Raw genomic sequence first — 25,178 nt, 5'->3', positions numbered from 1 at the left:
ACTTCGTGAGCTGTCGAAGAGGTTCGGCAAGTGTGGCCAGATTGGGGATGAACCTCCCATAGTACGTTGCCATACCGAGGAAGCTCCTGACTTCAGTGGCGTTGTGAGGTAAGGCTGCTCTTTGGATGGCCTCTACTTTCTTGGGGTCAACCTTCAGAACTTCCTTTGAAAAGATGTAACCAAAAAAGTCAATGGAGTTGTGGTACAAGGCGCATTTCTTCCGGTGCAACGTTAGTCCTGCTCCTGCTAACCTCTGGAGAGTGGCTCTCAGCTGTTTTTGATGTTCCTCTAACGTGTTGGAGAAAATTAAGATGTCGATTAATGACGCCGGTCAAACCGGACAGTGTCTCCCGTATGGCATTGTGGAAGATCTGCACGGCCGAAGAGCCGCCAAAGCTAAGGCACTTGTAACGTCGCAGCACCACCTGGGTTGAGAATGTGGTGACGTTACGGCTTTCTGGGGTTAGCTCCCGCTGATGGTATCCCGAGTATAGGTCCAACTTAGAGAACCACTGGGCCCTGTTAAGATCCACAAAAATATCGTCCATGGTGGGTGTGATGTGGCGTTCTCAATTTATGGCAATGTTGGGAAGGCGCATGTCCACACACAGACGAATGGTGTCAGGCTGCTTAGGCTTTGGGGGGATGACGAGTGGCGACACCCAGGGCGTCGGGCCGGTCACCTTCTCTATGACCCCCACTCCTCAATTGTCTGTAGTTCACTCTCCACCTGGGGTCGTAAGTGGAAAGTCACCCGCCGGTGCCTTAGGGCAATGGGTCGTACTGCAGGATCAACATGTAACTGGAACTACTTTCCTTTCAGTTTTCCTAGCCCCTGAAACAACTCCGGGAAATGGGCCAGCACCGCCTCAGCCAGGGAGTCGTGGACTTCCCGGGCGAAAAACACTACCTCCAGGTCTTCCACCATGTGGCATCGGAGAAGGGTTCCTTTCTTGCCTTCCAACACATGGCATTTGCCATGTGCCGAACGGTGCTCACTACCAACAGTAACCTCTATCTCCCCTCGCCGGGGGTAACGGGTCCACGCCCCTATAGGCATATATCTTGGTCCAGCATGGTGTGAGCGCTGGTGGGGGAGATATCTTGCTGTATTGTTCCACATCCATAACGTTTACCGACGCCCCAGTGTCTATAAGCACTGTCGTGCCATTTACCGTTATGGTACACATGGGTGGTGGCCTCCACCTCTGGTCCAACCTGTCAGCAAACGAAACAACAAATATCTCCTTATCTTCATCATCCTCGTAGGGTTTGTTGCCTGGGTATGCGTCCACCATCCCAGTGCCAACGTCTGGCGTAACTTGCTTTATTGCCGCCTTCCGGGCCAACGTGGTCACGGATCTGGGCCACCTCCCTCGGAAAACTTTGGCAAAATCGTTGGGCTTATCACATTTGGAGAAGTTCTTTCCCTTGGCAGGGCATATTCCTGGTATCCTGTGCTCTAGACCACAGCTACGGTATCACTTTTCCTCCAGTCTCGGTGGTCGAGCCACATGCGGCTGATTGTAGCATCCTTGGACGGCGTCAATCCGTTCTTCCTTTACTGGGCCCAATTTGGCCTGGCCTGGTGCCGGAGCAGATCGCGCTAGGGCAGCATCCATGTCCTCTGCGACTATTGGACAGATTGTGTGACCTTGCAAGGATAAGTATTTCATCCAGCGATATGCCTGTATAACATCACGTTTGGGGAGGCACCGACAGAAGTACAAGCTCAAACATACAGGCAGCAGCGGTATTCCTGAGCACCCTCTGACATCAGGGGGAGCGAAGACAGACGGGGATGCACAGACAGACGGGAATGCGCAGACAGCTAGAACACCGGAAGAGAAATGCTTTTGCATTTCTCTTCCGACCGGGAGGCGGGAGGGACAAGAAAGGAAAGGAAAGACCTTACCTTTCTTGTCTCTCACAGCATTTCTGCTGTTCGATCGCAATGCGATTGGGCAGCCGAAATGACCACTAGACACCAGGGAATTTTTTTTAGGTACTGTCAATAAGGTGAGCAGCCCCTTGGGTAAGGATCGCTCCCTAGGGGGTCCATATTATTTTTAGGACATTTCTGCCGCCCCTGGTGGCAGATCGATCTAATGTAATTAGGCCGATCTGCCCCCGGGGGGCAGAAAGCCCCTAGACACCAGGGATCATTTTTTTGTTTATTTATTTTTTTTATGTGTGGGGAGCAACCCCTTAGGCAAGGGTCACTCCCCGGGGAGCCAAATTATTTTTAGGCCAATTCTGCCCCACCTGGGGGCAGAAACCACTAGACACCAGGGAATTTTATTTTGTTATCATGCTGACACATAAGGGGAGCGGCCCCTTGGGCAAGGGTCGCTCCCTAGGGGACCATAATATTTTTAGGCCATTTCTGCCCTGTCCCACCAACCCCATGGGGGCAGATCGGCCTAATATAAGCCCCTAGACACCAGGGATATATATATATATATATATATATATATTTTTTTTTTTATATGTGGGGAGTGACTCCTTAGGCAAGAGTCACCCCCTGGGGGGCCAAATTATTTTTAGGCCATTACTGCCCACAGGGAGGCAGAAACCACTAGACATCAGGGAATTTGTATTGTTTTTATAGTTACTCAGAAGGGGAGTGGCCCCTTAGGCAAGAGCCGCTCCCAAGGAGGGGCAAAACATTTGTAGGCCATTTCTGCCCCCACGGTGGCAGATCGGCCTAATATAATTAGGACGATCTGCCCCCAGGGTGGGCAGAAAACCCCTAGACACCAGGGATAACTTATTTTTTTGTTTATTTTTTATTTTTTATATGTGGGGAGCCACCCCTTAGGCAAGGGTCACTCCCGGTGGGGCCTAATTACTTTTAGGCCATTCCTCCCCCCCCCCCACCCCCCCCCCCCAATTATTTTGGGTCTTGGTTTTACGTTTGGGCCTTGAGAGCTTGGTAACTCTCAAAAGTGTGCCACTTGGAATGTTGAGGGCTGCGCTTTTTGGACTTTGGGACGCTGCCATTTAGAAACATCCACAACACCTAGACACATCTGAAAACTAAACATCTAGTTGATTCCAGGATAGTGTGCTTCACATACACCCCACACCATTTTCTTTCCCACAATGCCTTGCAAACCTCCAACTTTGATGGGAATCACACATTTCTACTACATTTTTGTGATGGAACCTTCCGGAATCTGCAGGAATACACAAACCTCCTACCTCTCAACATTGTCTCATCTATACCGATAAAATTTATGCTGCATTTGTCAGACCAAATTTTTTTTATTTCAAACTGTCTTTTTGGACCCGCTTTGGTTCCCCCTCGATTTCCACATGTTATGGCTCTTCCCTATCACAGGCACTTGGCCCACCTACACAAGTGAGGTATCATTTTTACCGAGAGACTGAGGGGAACATTGGGTGGTAGGAAATTTGTCCCAGTGGGGTGATCCCAAACAGAAATGGTGGAAAATTTAGATTTTTTATCTAAATGTGAGGTTTGCTGAGGATTCTGGATAAGAAAACATTGGAGGATCCACGCAAGTCAAACCTCACTGCACTCCCTCTAGTGTCTATTTTTCAGAAATGTCTGGGTTTGGTAGGTTTTCCTAGATGGCTGCTAAATCCAGGAACAAAAACGCAGGTGCCCCCCTCCCCACCAAAACAGGTAGTTTTGTATTTAATAATTTTGATGTGTCCAGATAGTGTTTTGGGGCATTTTCTGTTGTGAGACCTAGGAGTACCCACACAAGTGAGGTACCATTTTTATCGGGAGACTTGGGGGAAATGCACAGGTTTGGTAGGTTTCCCTAGGTGCCGGCTGAGCTTGAAGCCAAAATCCACAGCTAGGCACTTTGCTAAAAACAGCTCTGTTTGCTTTAGGAAAATGTGAAGTGTCCACGTTGTGTTTTGGGGCATTTCCTGTTGCGGGCGCTAGGCCTACCCACACAAGTGAGGTACCATTTTTATCAGGACACTTGGGGGAACGCTGGGTGGAAGGAAAGTTGTGTCTCCTCTCAGATTACAGAACTTTCTGTCACTGAAATGAGAGGAAAATGTTTTTTTGGGGACAAATTGTGAGGTTTGCAAAGGATTCTGGGTAAAGGAACTTGGTGAGTGCCCCACAAGCCAACCCATTCTGTAATCCCATAGGTGTCTAGTTTTCAGAAATGTCCTGGTTTGCTAGGTTTTCTTAGGTGCTGAATGAGCTAGGGGCCCAAATCCACAAGTAGGCACTTTGCAAAAAACACGTCAAATTTCAATGTAAAAATGTGATGTGTCCATGTTACGTTTCGGGTCGCAGGCACTTGGCCTACCCACGCAAGCGAGGTACCATTTTTATCAGGAGACTTGTGGGAAAACAGAATAGAAGAACAAGTGTTATTGGCCTTTGTCTTATTCAACATTTTTTCTTTCTAAATGTAAGACAGTGTGTAAAAAAAGACAACTATTTGAGAAATGACCTGTAATTCACATGCTAGTATGGGACCCTGGAATTCAGAGATGTGCAAATAACCACTGCTTCTCTACACCTTGTCATGGCTCATTTTGGAAATACAAAGGTTTTCTTGAATCCTATCTTTCAATCTTTATATTTCAGCAAATGAATTGATGTACGCCCGGTATAGAATGAAAACCCATTGCAAGGTGCAGCTCATTTATTGGCTCTGGGTAACTAGGGTTATTGATGAACCGACAAGCCCTATATATCCCCGCAACCAGAAGAGTGCAGCAGACGTAACAGTGTATTGCTTTCAAAAATCTAACTTTGCAGAAAAAAGTTACAGAGTAAAACGTGGAGAAAAACAGTTGTTTTTTTTGGACTTCAATTTTATTATTTTTTATTTATGTTGTTATTTCTGTAGGAAAACACTGTAGGATCTACACAAATGACCCCTTGGTGAATTATAAATTTTGTCTACATTAAAATGGGGTATGTCCCAGTAAAATGCCAAAATTGGGTTGAAAAACTGAGTTTTTTTATTCAAGTCTGCCTGTTCCTGAAAGCTGGGAAGATGGTGATTTTAGCACTGCAAACCCTTTGTTGATGCCATTTCCAAAGAAAAAACACGAGACCTCTTCTTCAGCCCTTTTTTCCCTTATTTGAAAAAACGAAATTGTTGCTGCATTTTGGCTAATTTCTTTGTCTCCTTCAGGGGAACCCACAAAGTCTGGGTACCTGTAGAATCCCTGGGATGTGGGGAAAAAAGAACTCCAATTTGGCTTGCGTAGCTAATGTGGACAAAAAGTTATGAGGGCCTAAAAGCGAAGAGCCCCAAATAGACCAAAAAATCCCTGGCACCTGAGAAGGAAAAGGCCTGGCAGTGAAGGGGTTAAACATTGGCAGCGACGGGGTTAAACATTGGCAGCGAACGGGTTAAACACCTCGTTTGAATCTGTGTTGCTGTGAGCGCTCGCGCACGCGCAAAATAGCGTTGGGGGGGAGCTGAGACGGGCACACGAGCTGATACATTCAGGAAGGAGCTGACTTAAGGGGTGCAGATTCGGACGGGGGAGCGTCTTGCTCTCCTTCGCCCACCGCTGCTTCCATCGACGGAGGAAATCTAGCACTCCTGCAGCAGGTACAGCAGAGTTTAGAATCCAGGTTACAGCAACACTTCTTTCCGCAGTTCTTCGGAGCCTCCTCAACTCCTCTCCCTCCACGCACACCCTAGTCTCCATTGTAATTGCCGTACACGTACCTACCACCCTTTAAGGTAAAACACTTTCACGGTGCGGCGGTGACTCTTCTTTGGCTGAGCGTCGCCGCTTCTCTATACGTGAACCTGCGCTCCCTTTGTGTACCATGACCCGTTGAAATGGATGCATGGCCATAACCTGGCTCCATGTTTCCGGATAGCTGAGCCCGCTTCCTGATGTATGTATTTTTTTTGTCCTTATCTTTCATGATGCTGGCTGCGGCTATCTAATCTTGGGTGGTAGGGAGGTGGTTGGGCTTTGCCGCGTTCCGAAATGGTAGGCGGAGTGCCCTACGGTGCTACTTGCAGGCTTACTTTTTATCCCATATTTTTTGTATTTGTAATATATGGAGATTTGTAGCTTCGCACTATCCATTGCACCCGCTTCCTTCTGAGGAGCCCTATTTTGCCTTTAGTAGTGGTAGATGTTTAACGCACGCATTTCCGTGATGATTCACCGGTTCTCTGTTCTGCTAGCTTTTTACGGAATATATCGCACTGCTATTAGTGATTGGCCACCTGTTGGTGTGTATATAGTGATTTTTGTCTAAATACTTTATTTCAGTTTACGTTATATTTTAAATGATCAGCTGTTTGGGTTTAAATGCGACGAAATCGAAGTGGGTTGAAGGTTTACCTAGTTTTTTCTTTTGGTGGTGGTCTAGATTTATTCTCAAAATAATGGATTATTTTTTAAGTTCTGGTGGCACGTTTAAGTGCCTAATAAGAGTTTGAAAGCTTGTGTGGATCGGAGTTGGAACAGGTTTGTTACAGTAAGAAAGTTTTTTGTTTTTTGGCGGGGAAGGGTGAAATATCGACTGCTCGTCTTTTATTGAGTGTATATAGTGGGGTGAGTAAGAGTTCCCGATTTATAAAAGGCTAGCATAAACCGACAGGGACAAGGGGTTATGTATATGGCACTATGCATAGCAACGAACGGATAGTCTCAGGAACTTTGTAATGTTTTATGGGGGTTTCTTCTGAATGCATCTTATCTACTTGTGCCGTCCAGATGCATTACTATGTAGTAATCCGAAAGAAGGGTCTTGCATCAACTTTTTTTCTGTAAAAATATAATTTCAGTAAACGTGGCAGTTAAAGGCTGGCCCTACCCACAGATTACATGTTGGGTTTATAGGAGAGGGCCTTCCAGTCTTTCTGTAGCTCCGGTTTGAATGAGTGACATCCTCGTATCGGGTCTTCTCACGTTAGCACTTTTCTTTCTTAGGAAGCCCTGCATGCTGCAGCTTAATGATTTACCGTTGTTGATGCCATTTTCAGCCTCTAGGTTCGAGCTAGGAATATTGTATAAACTGCTTGTGTAGTACACAAATGTGTACTATGGACTTATAATTGACTAGCGGACAAACTGTTAAGTTACACTGAAGACTGGTATCCTGTTCTGGCTCGACCCTGCGCTTCCACGGCTCTGTGGCTGTGAAGTTGTGGTAACGGTGGCCCGCTGTGACTGCAAGTGAAGTAGTGGTGGCAGGACAAGCGACATGATTTTCGTGCCTTCTCTCCCCGGGGATCAAATCTCAGCTAGAGCTTACGGTTTATAAAGCGTTTTGTGTGGGTGAAATCGGGCAGCCAGGATTAGTGCATTGAAGTAATCCTTGCCTTCGAGGCCGCCCAACCCCCTCGTCTTCAGAGATAACATTGAGTCTCGCTGCCTGCAGAAGCCATCGGTGGCATGCGGAGAAAGTATAGCTACGTTTTGAAGGGAAATAATTACGACGGACTGGCGTGTTTCCCAGACGGGTGTGCCACCTACTGTCAAGGATTGATGTGTCAGGAAGCCTGCCCGCACGCTGATGTGTATTTGCGGAGTTCTATGGTAATGACCATTTGCACAGTTGTGAAATGATACCCTGCAAGCGCAGCGTGTTAAGTGTTGGATAAAAAAAATCATTTCTTGGGAGCAAAATGGATGGAATTTTGTAGTCAGTTTTAGTAGGCCAGTAGCATGTCATCTACAAGCCAAGTGCGGCGAGTTTATATAGAAAATCTGATGTAGTAAAGATGACTGCATGTTAACCCGAAGTCATATTTTCTCCAGAACCAGAAACATTATCTATTATAAATGGACTAAGCACGTCATTTTGCCGAAAGTAGGGTGTTTAGTGGGACTCCACTATAAAGAAGCGCACATGCAACACGGGTCCAGTAAACATTCATTTTACACAACGGTTTATTTGTCTGCGGCTGCTTAATCCCTACTTGAGGTTGGAACCCAGATATCAGCTGGTCAACAGTTCTTAAAGGTTCACGATGACTTAGAAATGTAACTTGGCAGCATTTCCCATGAGAAGGTTATAGATGGCTCCTGCAGAACGAGATTAATCAGAGTAAAGAGTATCAGCTCTTTGTGTTGGGCTTGTAAACAGTTTCCTTGTGTACCTGCTCGTTAAGTCCCACATCTGTTCAGAGCTACTAATCTTGTGCAACCTCACGCTTTTCTTAGCCTTCGTCCTGCCTAACGTCATCTCTCCATTATTATTTTAATATGTATGTGTGACTAATGTTTGTATTTGCCCTTGAAACGTTTGTTTTGGATGTCTGATCCGGTGCAACATTTCTGAAATGCTAGGTTCGAGGAAATCTACTCTTCAGGAAGTGCACCTAGGATGTAGAACCTAAAGGATTAAGTTATGCCTTTGAGGGTTTTTTCTTCCTGAAACTTATTTGCCATAGTCTTGATTCTCGTTTAGCCGCAGTGTTTTCTGTTCTCAGTTGGTTTGATATTTTTAGAATACATGGAAGAGTACATAATCCATGTATAAAAGCCAATCTCCGATTTGTTTCTTGCAGGCACGTTCTAGCTCAGTCCCTTGCAAGGAAGGCATGAAGTTGCCTAAAGTGCAATAACTAAGGGCCTTTTTAGTTCCGATGTCGGGGTCTCCGGCCAGATTCAGCAGCCCAGGGGAATTTCAGGAAACGGTGTATAAAGATGCAGTTTCAAATACGAAACAGTTTTTTTTTCCTTCTGCTGTTTATATCTGCTCGATGAGCAGAAAGGGAATACTTATGGAAACGTTTTTTTAATGTTTTGTGTAATTATAGGGAAAAAATCTCTGCAGGCTTGTACATTCTGAGCTACAACTTTTTTAAAATCTGACTTGTATTAAACGAATTCCAGCATCCTTAAGCAACATATCTTAACTGCATTTTGGTGTTTATTTGTCACTAGATAGCGCAATTACGAGTACGGGCGTTCTTTCATATGAAGAGCAACGCTGAGGATTTAAGCATTTTGTGGGAAGGGTGATAGTGTGGCCATACTTACAAGGAATAAAGTATCTTCTAATACATTAGAAGGCTATTGCATGTCACCTTGAGTTATGTGAACTTATAATGGAACAGCATCTGCTTTCTTGTTTTACATGATCAAGGATCTCCTTGGTGACTTGAAATATCCATATAATGTACGACAATGGAGTAGTCTTTCGTTCACCTGTAATTAAGAAATAATGTATCTGCTCAACTAAGTTATTGCAGTTGAATTCTGACCTCTCAATATGGTGCGAGCAGCCAAGGTGAAAGGCATGCCATCGGGAACATCATTCAGCAGAAGTTTAAAAAAGGAAAACAGGAACTGGCCTTCTTCTGATCTTTTTTTGAATAACAATGTGACCAGTAGAAAGGTATTTATGGCACCGTGTTTTTCCATGGTATAGAATGACCAGAACAATCAGGTCTCTGCATGTATCCACACAATCTGAGTCATAACATTCTTAATCTGATTTGAATTAGAATGTTATTTTTGCAAACACGTTTGCAGTGCAGGTGATGCTTTATCCATGTCTGTAATATACACAAGTGCAAGATACCAATGATGTAAGTGGTTTGTGGGAGGGGTGATGGTTTGAAGATGTATTATAAGGAATAACAACCTTTCTAATACATTAGAAGGATATTGCAATTCGCCTCATTCTTCAGCCTCCTTTCTCTGTCCATTGTAATCCGCAGTGACAGACGATACTCATGTGTGGAAGGGGGTACTTTATCCCCTACAGTAGTTCGAGGAATGTACGAGACATATTTGTCACTCTTTAGGATTTGTGTATTTCACAACTCAGAACAGACCTGTTTTCTCCTGACCTGGCTTAATCAGGGAGCCTAGTCAGATCTCCAGAGAAGCCTCCTTGCTGTGCCCGAATAATGGGATAGCCTTACAGTGATCGAGAAGTCAGACTACCTTAGAAGTTATTTAATCTGCAGCTCTAACTTTATTCTAGAATCTCCAGTTTTGTGGTTTAAATTGTGATTTTGAATAGGCTAGCTTCTGCTTTTTCTGCAAAGTGCTTTTTTTTTTGTAACTCGGTCCGATAAAAAATGGACTGATGCATTTTTGTTAAACCTTAGTTTTTGTGTGAAGTTTACGTTTAGATTTGAAGCTGACTTGTGTAGGGAGCCCAATTTGTTTACTTCGATGTACACCTTATTATGAACAATGTTAAGTTTTCTGTCACCCTCTTGCCTTCTTCTAGGAACATGTCTGGTAACGGTATTACAGAACGTACCTTCATTTGCATCAAGCCAGATGGCGTTCAACGGGGCCTGGTAGGAGAGATAATCAAGCGCTTTGAGCAGAAGGGATACTGAATGGTGGCAATAAAGTTTATGCAGGTGAGAGTAGTCTTTGGTTTGCGTTTTGTGTACACAATTGATAGGGTCTAAGCATACACCGTAATTGAGTAATGATATACTGTGATATTGGGTGTGAACTGCTGTACTCAGATCACTGGCATGACCAGGGTTGAGTTCTCATCACCCAGGTAACAATACTTTCTTTGCCACTTGCAGGCTTCCGATGAACTTCTGAAGGAACACTACATTGACCTGAAGGATCGCCCTTTCTACTCCGGTTTGGTTTAATATATGGGCTCTGGCCCTGTTGTTCCTATGGTGAGTGTAGAATGGTCTATGATGTGTATATCCCTACTACTCTGAAATTATGGAGTTACTCTTCCATTTAAAGTTTTTTTTTTTTTTTTTTTTTTAAATGGCATTTGTGTGCTGACCTAGAATTCCAATTTCCTCATACCAATAAAGATTCTTGAGTTAGCTCCAGCCAGCTTCCTAGATTGTGGAATGAAAAGACCAAAGTATGTCCTAAAAGATCCGTGTTTTATACCCTGAGGTAAACCAGGCCCTAGTTTCTGGGAAGTACCTGGTGTAAATCCTCTTGGATGAGCCTGCCTCGGTTTTCAGTGCACAATAGTCTTGCAGCTGAACCAGTATGAACTCCTTTTTACTTGTACATCATGTTGTCCTAGCCCTTTGTTTCCTCCCTAGCTCTCTATAAATTGGTAATTAACATTGGTAACCTCTTTCTAGTTCATAGTCAATATTGTAGCCAGATTTCTCCTCTAGAATATTCCATAGCACCATACTGGGTCCAGAGTCTTTTTTTTAAGCAATGCTCCCGGAGTACAAGTAGGTGGCATTATATGGCTTCATGGTGACTTCATACAGTGTTGTGGAGCTTCACATAAGCCCCACCCCTGCTTGCTGACATCATTTCTTGATCTTTTTCGATTCCCTCACATATAACATTTGAAGGAAAAAATATATTTACAGGTGATGGTGCGACTACTTAACTTGGGACCTTAAGGTGATCAGCAGACACCTCAGTAGAGGTGGGTGGACAGTGAGGAATCTGCATTTAGACTATTCACCAAGTAGCACCATTGTCTGGATATTTCAAACTGAAGATTCCTCATCTTAGGAATGGATGGGACCACCCAATGGTGGAGGGTCCTCTTACATGTTGAGAACCAAATAGGCTAAAGTCCCTCCTGTCAGATAGGTCTCAAGGTGAATTTCATGAATGTGTAGGAAAGTGCCACTGTTGGCATGGCTACTCCCCACTTTTCGCCTGGTGTTGATGCCAACTTTTATTGACGGTGTGCTAGGATACTGCTAACCAGGTCCCAGCACCAGTGTTCTTTCCCAAAATCTGTACCTTTGTTTTCAGAATTGGCACACCCTTTGCACACAGGTATTCCCTTTGTAAAATGTATACCTGGTACAAAAGGGCTCCCTCACCAAGCACATGCACACTCCCTTTGCAGCTTGTGTATGCTGGTGGGGAGAAACAGGCAAGGCAGTTGACATGACCACCATTTCAGGGTGCCATGCCCACAAACTACTGCCTGTGGCAAAAGGTAAGACACCCCTACAGCCCTAAGGCAGGGTGCACTATACCACAGGTGAGGGCATAGCTGCAGGAACCATATGCCCCTACAGTGTCTAAGTTAATTCTTGGACACTGTAAGTGCAGTGTGGCCATATTGAGTACAGGGTCTGGGAGTTTGTCATTATGAACTCCACAGCTCCAAAATGGTTTCACTGAATGCTGAGCAGTTTGGTATCCAACTTAGCACAGTGAACTCCCACTGATGACAGTGTGGAGTTTATTGAAAAAATGCACCAGGTGCATTTTAGAGATGCCCCCTGTATGTTAGCCAAACTACTAAAGCTGGACTGACTGGTCTTTGCCAGCCTGTCGCTTTCAGACATGTTTCTGACCACATGGGGTGGGAGCCTTTGTGCTCTCAGTGGTCAGAAACAAAGCCTGTCCTCAATGGAGGTGCTTTACACTTTCCCCTGCAGGAGCCGTACCAGCTGTTGGTGAGCCTCAAAGGCTCAAGCCTTGGGTTATAGTGCCCCAGGGCAACTCCAACTGGTGGAGTTGCCACCCCCTGGACAAAGCCCCACTTTTGGCAGCAAGTCTGGGAAAATTAGGGAACACGCAGAGAACCGACCATCCCATCCAGGAGCACCCCAAAGGTGTCCAGAGATGAGGTGACACCCCCCTTTGCAGAATCAATACCCTGTGTGACTTCTGGTTGGAGACTGCACTCATTGTCTACAGCTGGCATCTCCCTTTGGTATTAAGGTACTGATAGGTGGCTGAATACCAAAAAGATGCTTGTCTTGCCACTTCAGATGTATAGCCTCCTGGCACAATGTACTACACCACCATACATATTGCTGTACCACTTTAGTCATGTTACTTGTTAAGATATGTGCCAGCCTTCCCTTATTGGTTGGTAGTAAGGCTTTCAAGGCCAAACTGTTTTCCTGTCGCTCAGATTGGTGTTTCTCTGCGTCTTAAGAGAAGAAAACTCAGCTGGTTTGTACAGTCTAAGCAAAGGTCTGCTGAACATGACTTGAACCAAGTGGCCATGACAGTAAGGGCGTCATTAAATAGTAGCAGTGGCTCACATTTAGTTTGCCTTGTATTTTAGCAAGTCCAGTTGACTTTGGCTTCCAGAGTAGGCAACTGTAAATCTAGGTGTTATCCTGCTCTGTGCACTTTTTTCTGTTAGACCAGATAGTGAGACAAGCTCTGAGGTATCTAGGCCTTTGGCATTTTGCAAGTCAAAATACAGCCCTCCTTTATAAAGAAGGGTAGACCAGGTTTTCCCCCTCCTTGTTAGTGTTAAGACATTGGCTATGATCCTGGAACACGTTTGAGCCAAAGTTGACTTCTGTTGTCTGACAGAGCTGGTTTGAAGGAAGAGGCTGAAAGTCTGGCCGCATAACCACTGGGTGTGCTTTAGTTATTTAATACTGCAGGGCTGGTGTGATTAGGTATTTGTTCTCACTGCCTACTTGAAGGTAGCAACTTTTGCCGTGTCAGTGATGGCTTGGGGAATTTGGGGCCTGCAAGGATTGACAGAACATCAGATTGTTTACGTGATATTGCAGTCTCTTGCCAGATTAAGTGGAGGTATAGAGGCCTGCTTGACTTTCTTGTGCTTATGGTATGTTTTCAACCTACCAGCAGATTTTGAGTGTGACTACCTTTGTGCGGGGCCTAAGACGTGACTGCAATCAAGAGCAGAACCTCTATCAAATGCAGCCTCTTGAGCCTGGCGACTTAAAGCTTTGCCTATTGATCCTAGATTGTCTTTGGGTGCGTAAGGTTGCACTTAATGCCTGAGTTTATGTAGCGCAAGGACCAGAGGCACATGTCGTTTAGGTCCATGACACATTTGTCTCCAGCAGTTTGGGGCTCAGCTTGAATCCTGACTTTTTCTGGGGAAATTACTTTCTTGGACGACCGTTTTTAGCCTGCTTGGGGTCTGTCAAAGATGTGGGTGGAAGTGGAGCTCTGGATCAGTCTAGGGGCACAGGAACCTAGAAATAGTTGTTGGTGCACATTGGATAGTGCTTGTGTGGCTCTTTCAAACTGCTGCAGAACCATATGGTGCCACCTACTCGCACATAAGCATTGCTGAAAGTCATTGGTTACATTACCTGTGGGCACACATCTATTGGTGTCGAAGCAATCTGTTGCAGTAGTTTGTATAGTCTACATGTTGAAAGTAGAATTATGCTTAGTTTGTGTAGGCACTGATGTTCAGGGCTTCAGGCATCTTAAATGGTTACATTCAAGAACCCAAACTCTGTTAAGCTGATTCTTAAGTTTGATAACTTAAGTCCAGAAGGATTAAGTAAGCGGGCGTTTCATTGATAAAGACCACCTAGCAAATAACCTGTTTATGCTCCCCTCCTTCCATATCGGCCTTATTGGTGGCTCTCTCTAAATAATCGCCTGGGTGATGTTTAATAGCTTACACTTGGGCAAACTATTCCAAAATCTTGTCCTTTTCGGTTTGGGTTCTGCCAGGGTCTGGGTACAGTGGAGCAGTGCTTTAACCTTTATTGGCAAGTATACTGTCGCCAGGTGCTGCTGCTGTTATGGATTTGTCAATAGCGTTTGACTATCAATCGACCTAAACTGTGGCAGTTGGATTTGTGGGTTGAAGCCGCATTAGTGAATTTTGTGTGTTAATCACACATAATTTAGTAGTGAGGGTTTGGTTCTACAGGAAAAATGTCTTGACTGTTAACCCCTTCCCTCCTCTTACCCCTAAGGGTACACGAAGGGTTTATTTCAGACCCCACCTGTCATATTAACAACCTGTGCCCCACCATAACCAAACTATCCAGTGATGGTCTTGGGGTCCCTATAGTGGTACTGCTTTATGCAGGCAATGCAGTACTTGGGGCATAGACCCCAAGGAATTGCGTACACTGCTCAGGGCTCAAAAAATCATGTTACTCGACCTAACAGTAATGTACTTGACCCGTAAACAGGTCTCCAATTGTGATCCTAGGCAAATAGTTTAGTCACCTTGTTCTTAATCTCATATGATAGCACCTATGTGAGCTCAGCATTTCTGCAGTACAAAAACAATCTAGTCTTTAAGTAGACTAAAGCTTTCTGCATGTATCACAAGAATCTAGCCCATATACCCATGAGGTCTAGCCCACATAACCTAGGACTTTAGTTTACTAACAACATTCCCATCAGGGCAGTAGTGTTTCTGTTTTTAATAAATATATTACTAAACCATGATTTGGTAACATACTGTCATCTACACACGCTCATTCCAAGAAATATCCAATAACCTCTCTGCTAATTACTGAAAACTATAGTGTATTAATCTCTGAAAATTCTGTTTCAGAAAACATCCTTTGCACCTCAACATGTAAAGTATTCTGATTCATTTTCATCCTACTGAAATATTTTTAATCGCACAAAACAAAGGACTTCCAAACTACTGAAATATACTTACACATTTAAATGTGTTCGGAAAAACCTGACATCCTATATCCTTATATTTTTACATTTTAAGCAGGCGGTCCCACAGTTCACCTCAAAGTCCTGGAACTCTGCAGTCAGAAGGAAAATAAATTGTAAGAAAAACTGACTTTTGACCTCTCTGTGAACACAGAGCAAACTTGACATAACACTATTTAAAGGCATCTTTTATAGCCCCTCCACTTTTCAACTGAACACAACACTGTTCAGTGGCAACTTGCCAAAAGGGATGAGAATAGCTCGACCTGATCAAAAAAGATGAGTGGTCAAGTGGATTTTTCGAGCTCTGCTGGTTGAATCATTTAACTCTTAAGGGGGGCTTACTTGACCTGGTCAGCTTTGGGGAGTCTCACATTATGGCATGTGGGCCAGACCAGAAAACTTTGCAGATTAATGGTGAAGGGGCACTCATTTGGCACGGTGTATGACCTTAACTACCTGGGTGTTGTTAACAATGCCGGTTTTGGGAACAGCAGATGGGCGTCTCGTCATTTTAATGGTATCGCGCTTCCAGTGTGCATTTGGTGCTGTAGCCTGGGTGAAATCCAGATTGTGTTGAATTAAGCAACTGGTTGGTCTCAAAGTAGCTGGAGAGTTGAACACATCCCTATTTTGGTTCATGGTGGTGGATACTGCGTCGATGTTAATGAGCTTCCTTAGTACTTTGGTCTAATGGGGGTGCCAGACATCAGCATATCCCTGTGATGGGCTCTCAGAAGACTTTTAGCCATTTTGTTTCTTTAAAGCTATAAACCCTACTTTTGTATCACTATTAAACTATTTTAAAACCCTTGATTTTTAGCAAACTTTGGGATGCATCTCCAGTCTCTTAATGACATTTTGTGGCATTTGCTCCTTTCTAACTGCAACCGTAAGATGCAGGAACTTTAAGGGAGTTTAAGCCGTATATCTTTTCTTAGAAGTTAATCAATCAACATTAAAGTGCATCAAATCGTCTTGAGGTGCTGGAGATGTTGGCTGTTGCATGGTTTGTTCACTCAAATATCCAGGTCTTGAGTTATTTCCAGAATTGCTGGGGTGAGTGGGTGGTCCTGAGGTGCAGTAAAAGGCTGCTCAACGCCTTGGCAGCCAGGCGAGAAAGTGCCTCCTCTGTCGGTTGGCGGATCGGGGGGGTGTATTGGTGAGGAAGCAGAGGTCAGGAGTTTGCTGATGGATGCTGTTTCTTCATTGTGCAGTGCTTTGTGCGTGGGTCAGCATCTTTAACTGGTATCTCTTCTGGATCGGGAGTCAGTGTGGCTTCTTGAGGTGGGGTGTGATGTGGGTTCTTTTGATGAGGATGAGCTGCTGCTGACTTTCATAGGGTCACTGAATTTTTTAAATTCATTAAATAGTAATGCATTTTATATTTCATTTTTAATGTCTATTTTGCCTATGTAACTGTTAAGCTTTTATGTATGTACCTTTTTTATAGCCTCGGTAAGCCGGACAAAGTAACTTGGCTTGACTACCAGCAGACTCTGGCCTTTCACATGACCAAATCTTAACTTGTCAACAGCCATCCATCTGGCCACAAAGAACAGACTAGGTCTTCCATGGCTGTTTACCATCTTGCACAGTGCAGTCTGTGCACGTTCCGCTAGAGAACAGTGTCTTTCCAGATGCATATCATGCTTGGAGACTTGTAGAGCAGCCACAGTCTACACCACAATAAATTTTTTAAGGATTTTTCTGGCAAGATGCATCATTGATCCTTTATTTGAATCACCACTAACTTTCTCCTTCAAGTTTGCCCTGGCAAGTTTTAATTCCCTTTTGGGAGGGAGGAGGGGGGTATGTGGGGGAGTGCTATCCGTACTCTAGTTGGGAGGGACAGCAAAAGAGCAAGTACAGGCATCAAAATCCTGTATTTATTTCTGCTCTGCCTACCTTTGTGTAGGCATATGCTGCTCCGCAACTATTCAGCACATGACAAACATGGGAACTGGGGCTCGGATTGACTGCACAGGTTAAATGGAGCCTCCATGCAAGCTGATCTGTTGTACTTGATACTTGCGCATACGGGGACATCTCTTCAGTCTCGCATTCAGTTGAGTAAAAGCAGCACCATGTATTAGAATCACCCTTATAATGTTTTGCAGTTCTTACAAGCTTTAATGTTTCCCATGTGATTGCTTGGGTAGTTTAACTTGAGAATTCACTCCACGTGAATGCCATACATTTACTGGTAGAATATGTACAGTAGGAGCTCTGTGCAGTGGAATTCCAGTGGACAAACACGATGGGTCGTGTTTAATTGACCATGTGACAATTATTTTTTGCTTGAAGGTTACTGCTTACTTTTTTCAGGTCTGGGAAGGATTTAATGTGGTGAAGACTGGCAGGGTAATGCTGGGAGAGACCAACCCTGTTGATTCCAGGCCTGGGACCATCCGGGGAGACTTCTGCGTCCAGGTTGGCAGGTACGTGATGGAAATGGTGTGCATGTGGCCCAGGGAGGAACGTCTTTGCGGGCATCAAATGAGTCACTCACTCCCTGTGGATATGAACACATGATGAAAAGGTTTCCCTGAAGAGGGCTTCCCTCTGTATTTTTGTCATTGCTCTCATGTGATTAATTGCCGCTGTAAGAAAATGTGCAGTTCTGGTACAGAGGACTAATTAATGCATTTACTCCCCTCCCCCCCCCCCCCCCCCCCCCTCCCTTCCGGGAAAAGTCTCCTTGGCCCCAGAGTGCACGGCCAGTAAAAAAAACACTCCAAACGAGAACACGATTGACTTAATACAAAGTGTGTAGTTTTAAAGAATTGCAGGTGAGACTGACCACGCAATGGAGACTTGCATTATTTGCGCTAGTGCTGCGTTTATGGGAGTGTTGGTTTTAGTCGATTGTAGTCTGTTAAAGGCAGCTTACTCGCGGGCTTTTCTGGCAGTTGCTGGCTAGTGTGTTCTGATTCCAGATTGGTTGGCCTCCCTTAAACCCCAACCCGCCTGCCCCCGGCCCCCACACAGCTTTTTTCCTTTTCAGTTTTCCTTGTTTCAGAGGCATTTACTTTGATAATTCAGTGGCAGCCATCCTTTCGGACTCCTCGTAAGCAGATTGGAACAATGTGTACAGGGAACGGGCATCTGTTTTTATCTCCTGCTTTATGTAAAGTGTTTAGGCTTTGTCGACTTGAATGTTTAACAAGCCTTTTCCCTCTAAGATAAGCATATTCCCGAAGCTGGATGGAGGAGACCCCGCCTTTAAAGCGGGGGCAAAGTAGATGAGGCTCCGTTAGAAATTCACTTGGCTCTTTTGCTAAGAGTAGCTTTTTTTTCAACGTGAAAAAGATTTTGAGCTGAGGCCTGCCTCTGGTCTTCTGTTATCACTATCCAGTGCGCTGAGAGCAAGTTGCCCCCTCCACCCCCAGTGGTCCTTCTTGATAGATCTAACCACTGAGTGCCAGAAGGGAGGTAGACACCTGTTATCAGTCTGCCAACAGCTCCATTTTCATAGAGATTGGACGACAGATTTAAGGTGTTGTAACAGAATTGCCAGTGTTTGTATGATCAGTTCCTTTGTAGTATTGGGTTGTGCATAGATTGAAGTACCTTTTTGTAAACTGAGTTGGAACAGTCGGTTCTAGAGCTGGTGATTGGGTTTTAAGCTTGTGCTTTTCAATTAGTCATGAGGGCTGTAATTATGTATCGCAGTCACTTGCTGAGGGCGTATTTGGCCCAGTTTGCAGAACCATAGCAGCGCGGACAGACTCCGGGACAACGTAGGCAAATTACCCCTGTTCCCATGGCAGAGGCCTTGCAGCCATGTTTGCCCCCCCCCCTGCCCTACTAGAACACTGCCTGATATGGAAATGACTGCCATGCGAGGCTGATTTGAAACCGGCTCGTTCAAATCTCATCTCAGTTAAGTGAACAATGAAAGCTTATCTATTTGTGGTGTGGTTTTTTCCATTCTTATTTCAACTCTTTCCCTAGTAGTCCAACCTTAAGCTTTTTGTGTGGGATGACGGTAAATTAATACACGCTCATTAATCTCTTCTGCCTCCTAGTCCCTTTATTGCTGACTGTGGGCACGGACCTATCTTGTTCTGATGCAGGCAGGTTACTTGAACGAAACCATCCAAGATGTTAAAACTACTTGTATCGAAAGCAGTTTTTACCAAGCCCACATGTCTATCAATTTGCTGTTTTTTCCAGTATGTGTAGTCTTCAGGTTTCTCATATCTGCACTGTCCTCGGTTTTGTGAACCCTTCAAACTGTCGTAATGGTGTGCATCAAATGTAGGTGCTGCTCTTTGCACTCTAATGTCTGTTTGTTCCCATAGGAACATATGCCATGGCAGTGACTCTGTGGAAAGTGCCAAAAAGGAGATCAACTTGTGGTTCAAGCCAGAAGAGCTGATTTCTTACACTAGCTGCGCCAACGAATGGATCAACGAGGGGAACTGAGGCAAAGGGTCCCATCATTGCCTCTTCGTTTAAAGATCATTCCCTTGGGGGAGCACCTTAAGCTTTTTATTGCCTTGTATTTCTCAGCTCGAAGCAATTTGTAATAAACACTTTGCCGGGCGTCTTTGCTTTTATGGGTGTTTTGTGACCTCGCATGTTCTTGTTTAGTTGGGTGCAATGTAAACAGAAGTTTAAAAGGGTGATCAGTTATTTTTTAAAGTTCTTTATTGGTATTTCAATGTGTCAGCAATGGTAAGACTGACAACAGCATGTGCGCTACAAACCTTGCTACGGGGAAGGTCCTGTGTGGGGCCCCAACTGGTGCCGTCTCGCTTTATGTGGATGACGCCCTAGCGTACGAGAGACCACACAACAGCTGCCTATTTTTTTGGTTTCTTGGATCTCTGGAACCAAGACAAGTCTCCAACTGAACTAGGGCAACTCCTGTCTTTCCCCCACGGAGGGTTTAACACATGGCTGCAGAAGACTTGGAGACTGACCGCCTAACTTGGCAATATGAGATGCTCTGCTACCGTGGGGGGGGGGGGTGAATGGTCAGACCTTCTTGACAGGAACTATGGCAGGAGCCCGATGTCACTGCAGCTGTCCTGGAGCCTCTGGATGCAATAGCCCTTGTTCTTCCCCCCCCTGCCTGCCCCTGCAATATATTTTAAAAATGCTGATACCACCACACCTTCTATTACTTTGTAGCAGTGCCAGTGATGCGCACCAGGGTCTTTAGTGACCTAGAGACAAATTTTTGACCTAATCTGTTCAGGAGACCACAAAAGGAGACTTCACAACCAGTTATTAGAAAAAATAAACTGTATTGCATAAAACATAAGTAGACCAAAAAGACAAATCAGTAATACACTGCTAAGCAAGCAGTTGTCAGATCATCATGAGTGCAAACACAAAGAATAATTTCCCTCTTGCACATGTCATAAAACACATCCTCTCTGTGCGCACAAAGCAGATTATGAGAATATTCACATTACCCAAGTGAGGCAAAAACAACACATTACATCAGTTTGGGAAATATAGCAAAAACTGAGGATGAAAGAACAGTGAAATGTGGCATCTTCCTTGGGTTGTGGAGCCGCCCCCCCCAGGCAAAGGATAGTGCTCTGCAGGGGGGAGGGGGGGGGGCTTTTTTTTTTTCCCCCGCCTCCTTCGCAACTCCCCCCTGCTTCTCCTCTCTGGAATCATGGCTGGCCCCTGGGAGAGCACTGGGGACACCCAGAGATGGGAAAACAGCAGCATACCAGACCACAGTGTCACTTTACAGAGTGGCAGTCCCTTTAGCCACCCAACAATCAGTAGGCAGCGGATCCCTCTTGGCACTACACTAGTCCTCTGTAGTATGCAGAGCCAGCAGCGTCTGGTTACAAATCCCACACAGTGCCTTGAAACATTGGGCACAACCCACTATACTTATACTCAGTATGCTCAGCTTCTAGAAGTGGGTAGAAGTTTCCTACCGGCTCTAACCAGTTCCAGAAATGCCTATTATCCTCCACACTGGCTCCAGACATCAGTAGGGGGGTAAACCAGCTTGTCAGGGCAGGACACGGCTTATACAAATGTGAGTGAGCACTGCCTCTACCAACCCAGGAAGACCACTTAGTATGCAGATGTATCCTCTGTTACAACTAGCACCTCCTGTGTGATGGCTGTCTGGAAAGTATGCACCAAGTGAAGCTGTCACTCTACCCCAGTTGTTGATTGGAGTCATGCTGTAAAATCACAAGGGTCATAAGCACAGAAAAATGCCCACTTTCTAAGATTGGAATTTATAAACTGTTAATATGGAATCCGCAGTAAGCAGCATTTCTCACTGCCATTTCAACCAGACCAAATATGCCCACGCTCAAAGATTAGAAAATACCACTTAGTCATATGCAGGGGCATTCCTAATGCTACCCTATGAGAGGCAGCAGTGAGAAACCAAATACCAGGACATACCACACAAAAAGGCACATGTCCTACCGCTTACCTACACAGCGCCATGCCCATAAGGCTACCAAGGGGCTTCCTTAGGGATGACCTCAATGTAGTAAAAGTGGAGTTCCTGGCAAATATAGATTCCGAACCACTGTGGCGGTAAACTGCACACAGGCTCTGCAGTGGCAGGCATGAGACAGGTTTGAAAGGCTACTTTTGTGGGTGGCGCAAGTTGCGCTGCAGGCCAGCTAGTAGCATTTAATGTACATGTCCTGGCTATAAGGGATACCACTATACAAGAGGCTTGCAGGTAAATTAAATGAGCCAATCGGGTGTAAGCAGTCATATCAAATTTGGAAGGGAAAGCGCATGCACTTTAACACTGGTCAGCAGTGAAAGTGCCCAGAGCCCTAAAGTGAACAAAAAGTTAGAAAAAGGGGAGGAGGCGGGCAAAAAGTTGGGGGATGACCCCGTAAAAAAGGGCCAGGTCCAACAGGCTTGTTTCACTGTTTTATTGAAGGTGATTACGCTGTCATTTAAAAAAATATATATAATTACTGGAAAGCAAAAAGCTTTTAACTGTAGGAATAATGCAAATACCGTTTCTGAACACAACACTTTGCAGGGTTGGCAACTATGTATTTCTAGAAGGAAGACCACTTGAACGTCCTTGTGCCTTAAAGCCTCAAACTTAATTCCAAAATTGTGACTTTAACTCCAGTGAAAGTAAGCTCACAAACTGGTGAACAGTTATGTTTTCAGCGGTTTGTTCTGGTGGCTGCTTTAGTGACTGACTGCAATACCACCAGTGTGCCCTTGGTCAGAATTAAGTGTTTCCAAAACCGGATTAAATTGTCCAGACGTCTTCCAGCATTTAATCAGTTTACAAAAGCCATACAGTTGTTAAATTCTTTAGCTTACTGTCATGTCTAAAAGTTGGGTCAAACAACTGTTACTTCCTCTGAGGTCAATGGCGAATTGGCCAAAATGAACAAAATACAATTCACAAGTGTAAATAATTACAGAAAATCAGCCTGAATGGATGTTGATTGATTTGTGCAGTAAAAACCACACCACTGAACCCATTTTATGCTATGCTAAACTGCCAGCATGTAAGCAGCATAGATTAAGTAATATTCCTTTTATTGATTTTTACCATGCTACTTAACCCCCAAAGAAAAAAAAGCACACTGCAGATCGTATGCAGCTAATAAAATACAAGCCCCTCCACAAATTTGTGAACCAAGTCTATAGAGCATGAGCACAAGATAAACAGATAAAAGCGGTCAGCAATTATCGGTTGAAGTATTACAAAGGTTACAGTACAATTTCTTCTTTTAGCTCTTAAAATGCATAGGGTTAGACTAGAACCGGGAGCCCTGTTTCGTAGCCAGTGGGAAAAAGTTCAAGTGAATACTTCAGTGAAGTGCGGAGCAAGCCATACCCTAGTGATATCCAGCCATCAATAGGTTCAGCCTATAAATACCAATACATTTTGCAGTGCAGATGCATAACAACATTGTTTTACTTATAGCATATCTATAAACATTGCTATAAAGTGCAAATGCATAATCACCATAACATATCCATAATACATCAGGTGACCTGTGGAAATCATCAGTAGCAAAGAACATGAACTAAAGCATCGATCAGTTGTGAACTGCAGGTGCATAACAGTAGTATGGTCAGAGTAGCTGCTAATCTCAACAGTGTTATAAATTGCAGCTCCATAATCACTGTAAATCATCGTATAACAATAAACGTTAACTGAAGAAACAAAAAGGGCCCATGTGATCTTAAGACTGCCTAGTATGTCACCCAGACAGCTACCTCTATTGCCTTCCACCTTGATTATCTCATTGCCTAGTCAAACCTTCCAACCAATTAACAGGTGACCAAATCATGACCTCACACAGCTGCTTGTTGCACCCCTTGCATTATACAAATTGTTTTCCACCTTGTATACTGCTTTAATTCTAGACCTCCACATTGAAAATGATTGGGGCTCTGGATTAAGCATTCTGATGAAGTGCAGAGTTGGGCCACCACCATAGCAACAAATAATAAATATGCCTCTTTACTGCATCATTGTCCTCAGAGCCATCCATCACCCCCAAAATCATTAATACTGGGGTGATCGGGACCTGCCCTCCAATGATAGATCCCATAAAGGTCCCAATATCACGCATCAAAGAATCTAATTTGGGACATGAAAAGAACATACAATCTCGACCTGCTCCCATCCACATCGCTTGCAGTTACCGCTAGACCTACCACCCCATTTAGTCATTTTAGGCAGGGTGTAGTATAAGTTGGAATATGGACTTAGTGTTGACTTTTTAAGCCAGTGTAGGAAGTTGGCTCTGTATGCACTATTTCAAAGTAAGGAATAGTATGCATAGAGTCCAAGGGTTCCCCTTAGACGTAAGATAGTGGCAAAAAGAGATAATTCTAATGCTCTGTTTTGTGGTAGTGTGGTCGAGCAGTAGGCTTATCAAAGGAGTAGTGTTAAGCATTTGTACACACAAGCTGTAAATGGGGAACACACTCGGAGACAATTCCAGGCCAATAGGTTTTTGTATAGAAAAATATATTTTCTTAGTTTATTTTAAGAACCACAGGTTCAAGAGTTACATGTAATACTTCAAGTGAAAGGTATTGCAGGTAGGTACTTTAGGAACTTTGAATTAGCAAAATAGCATATACAGTTTTCACATAAATGACATATAGCTATTTTAAAACTAGACAGTGCAATTTTAAACAGTTCCTGGGGGGAGTAAGTTTGTTAATTTTTGCAGGTAGGTAAACCACCTATGGGGTTCAAGTTTGGGTCCAAGGTAGCCCACCGTTGGGGGCTCAGGGCAACCCCAAAGTTACCACACCAGCCACTCAGGGCCGGTCAGGTGCAGAGGTCAAAGTGGTGCCCAAAACGCATAGGCTTCAATGGAGAAGGGGGTGCCCCGGTTCCAGTCTGCCAGCTGGTAAGTACCCGCGTCTTCTGATGGCAGACCAGGGGGTTTTGTAGGGCACCGGGGGGGACAAAAGTCCACACAAAAAGTACACCCTCAGCGGCACGGGGCGGCCAGGTGCAGTGTGCAAACAAGCGTTGGGTTTTCAATAGAAAGCAATGGGAGACCAAGGGGTCTCTTCAGCGATGCAGGCAAGGGGGGGGGGGGGGGCTCCTCTGGGTAGCCACCACCTGGGCAAGGGCGAGGGCCACCTGGGGGTCGCTCCTGTACTGGAGGTCGGATCCTTCAGGTCCTGGAGGCTGCGAGTGCAGAGTCTTTACCAGGTGTCGGGTCTTTTGAAGCAGGCAGTCGCGGTCAGGGGGAGCCTCTGGATTCCCTCTGCAGGTGTCGCTGTGGGGGCTCAGGGGGGTCAACTCTGGCTACTCACGGTCTCGTAGTCGCCGGGGAGTCCTCCCTGAAGTGGTTGTTCTCCACAAGTCGAGCCGGGGGCGTCTGGTGCAGAGTAGCAAATCTCACGCTTCTGGCGGGAAACGCAAGTTGCTTCTTTGT

At 44.8% G+C, this 25,178-nt stretch overlaps 1 protein-coding gene across 3 annotated transcripts; it reads left to right on the top strand.

Annotated features, from left to right (window-relative positions):
* Window positions 1–5,415: 5,415 nt before the first annotated feature.
* On the top strand, window positions 5,416–19,840 carry LOC138265731 (nucleoside diphosphate kinase B-like). 3 transcript variants are annotated; one of them, XM_069213726.1, is made up of 5 exons: window positions 5,416–5,567; window positions 10,175–10,313; window positions 10,491–10,592; window positions 17,614–17,726; window positions 19,593–19,840. In XM_069213726.1, the coding sequence occupies exons 3-5, from the start codon at window positions 10,566–10,568 to the stop codon at window positions 19,714–19,716; spliced, it is 264 nt and encodes an 87-aa protein (XP_069069827.1). In that variant the 5' UTR covers window positions 5,416–5,567; window positions 10,175–10,313; window positions 10,491–10,565; the 3' UTR covers window positions 19,717–19,840. The 3 variants fall into 3 exon arrangements, with proteins under 3 accessions (XP_069069827.1, XP_069069828.1, XP_069069830.1); XM_069213727.1 differs by lacking the exon at window positions 10,491–10,592; XM_069213729.1 differs by lacking the exons at window positions 5,416–5,567; window positions 10,491–10,592 and adding an exon at window positions 5,608–5,702.
* Window positions 19,841–25,178: the final 5,338 nt, after the last annotated feature.

This window comes from Pleurodeles waltl, chromosome 11, assembly GCF_031143425.1.
Source record: "Pleurodeles waltl isolate 20211129_DDA chromosome 11, aPleWal1.hap1.20221129, whole genome shotgun sequence".
Classification (NCBI taxonomy): Eukaryota; Metazoa; Chordata; class Amphibia; order Caudata; family Salamandridae; genus Pleurodeles; species Pleurodeles waltl.
This window is presented reverse-complemented; position numbering and strand designations above follow the sequence as displayed.

Excerpts from the sequence above, each read along its gene's own strand:
- LOC138265731 (XM_069213726.1), top strand. The coding sequence starts at position 10,566 with ATGGGCTCTGGCCCTGTTGTTCCTATG. Across the intron at positions 10,593-17,613 it reads CTGGCCCTGTTGTTCCTATG|GTCTGGGAAGGATTTAATGT; the intron begins GTGAGTGTAGAA and ends TACTTTTTTCAG. Across the intron at positions 17,727-19,592 it reads TTCTGCGTCCAGGTTGGCAG|GAACATATGCCATGGCAGTG; the intron begins GTACGTGATGGA and ends TTGTTCCCATAG.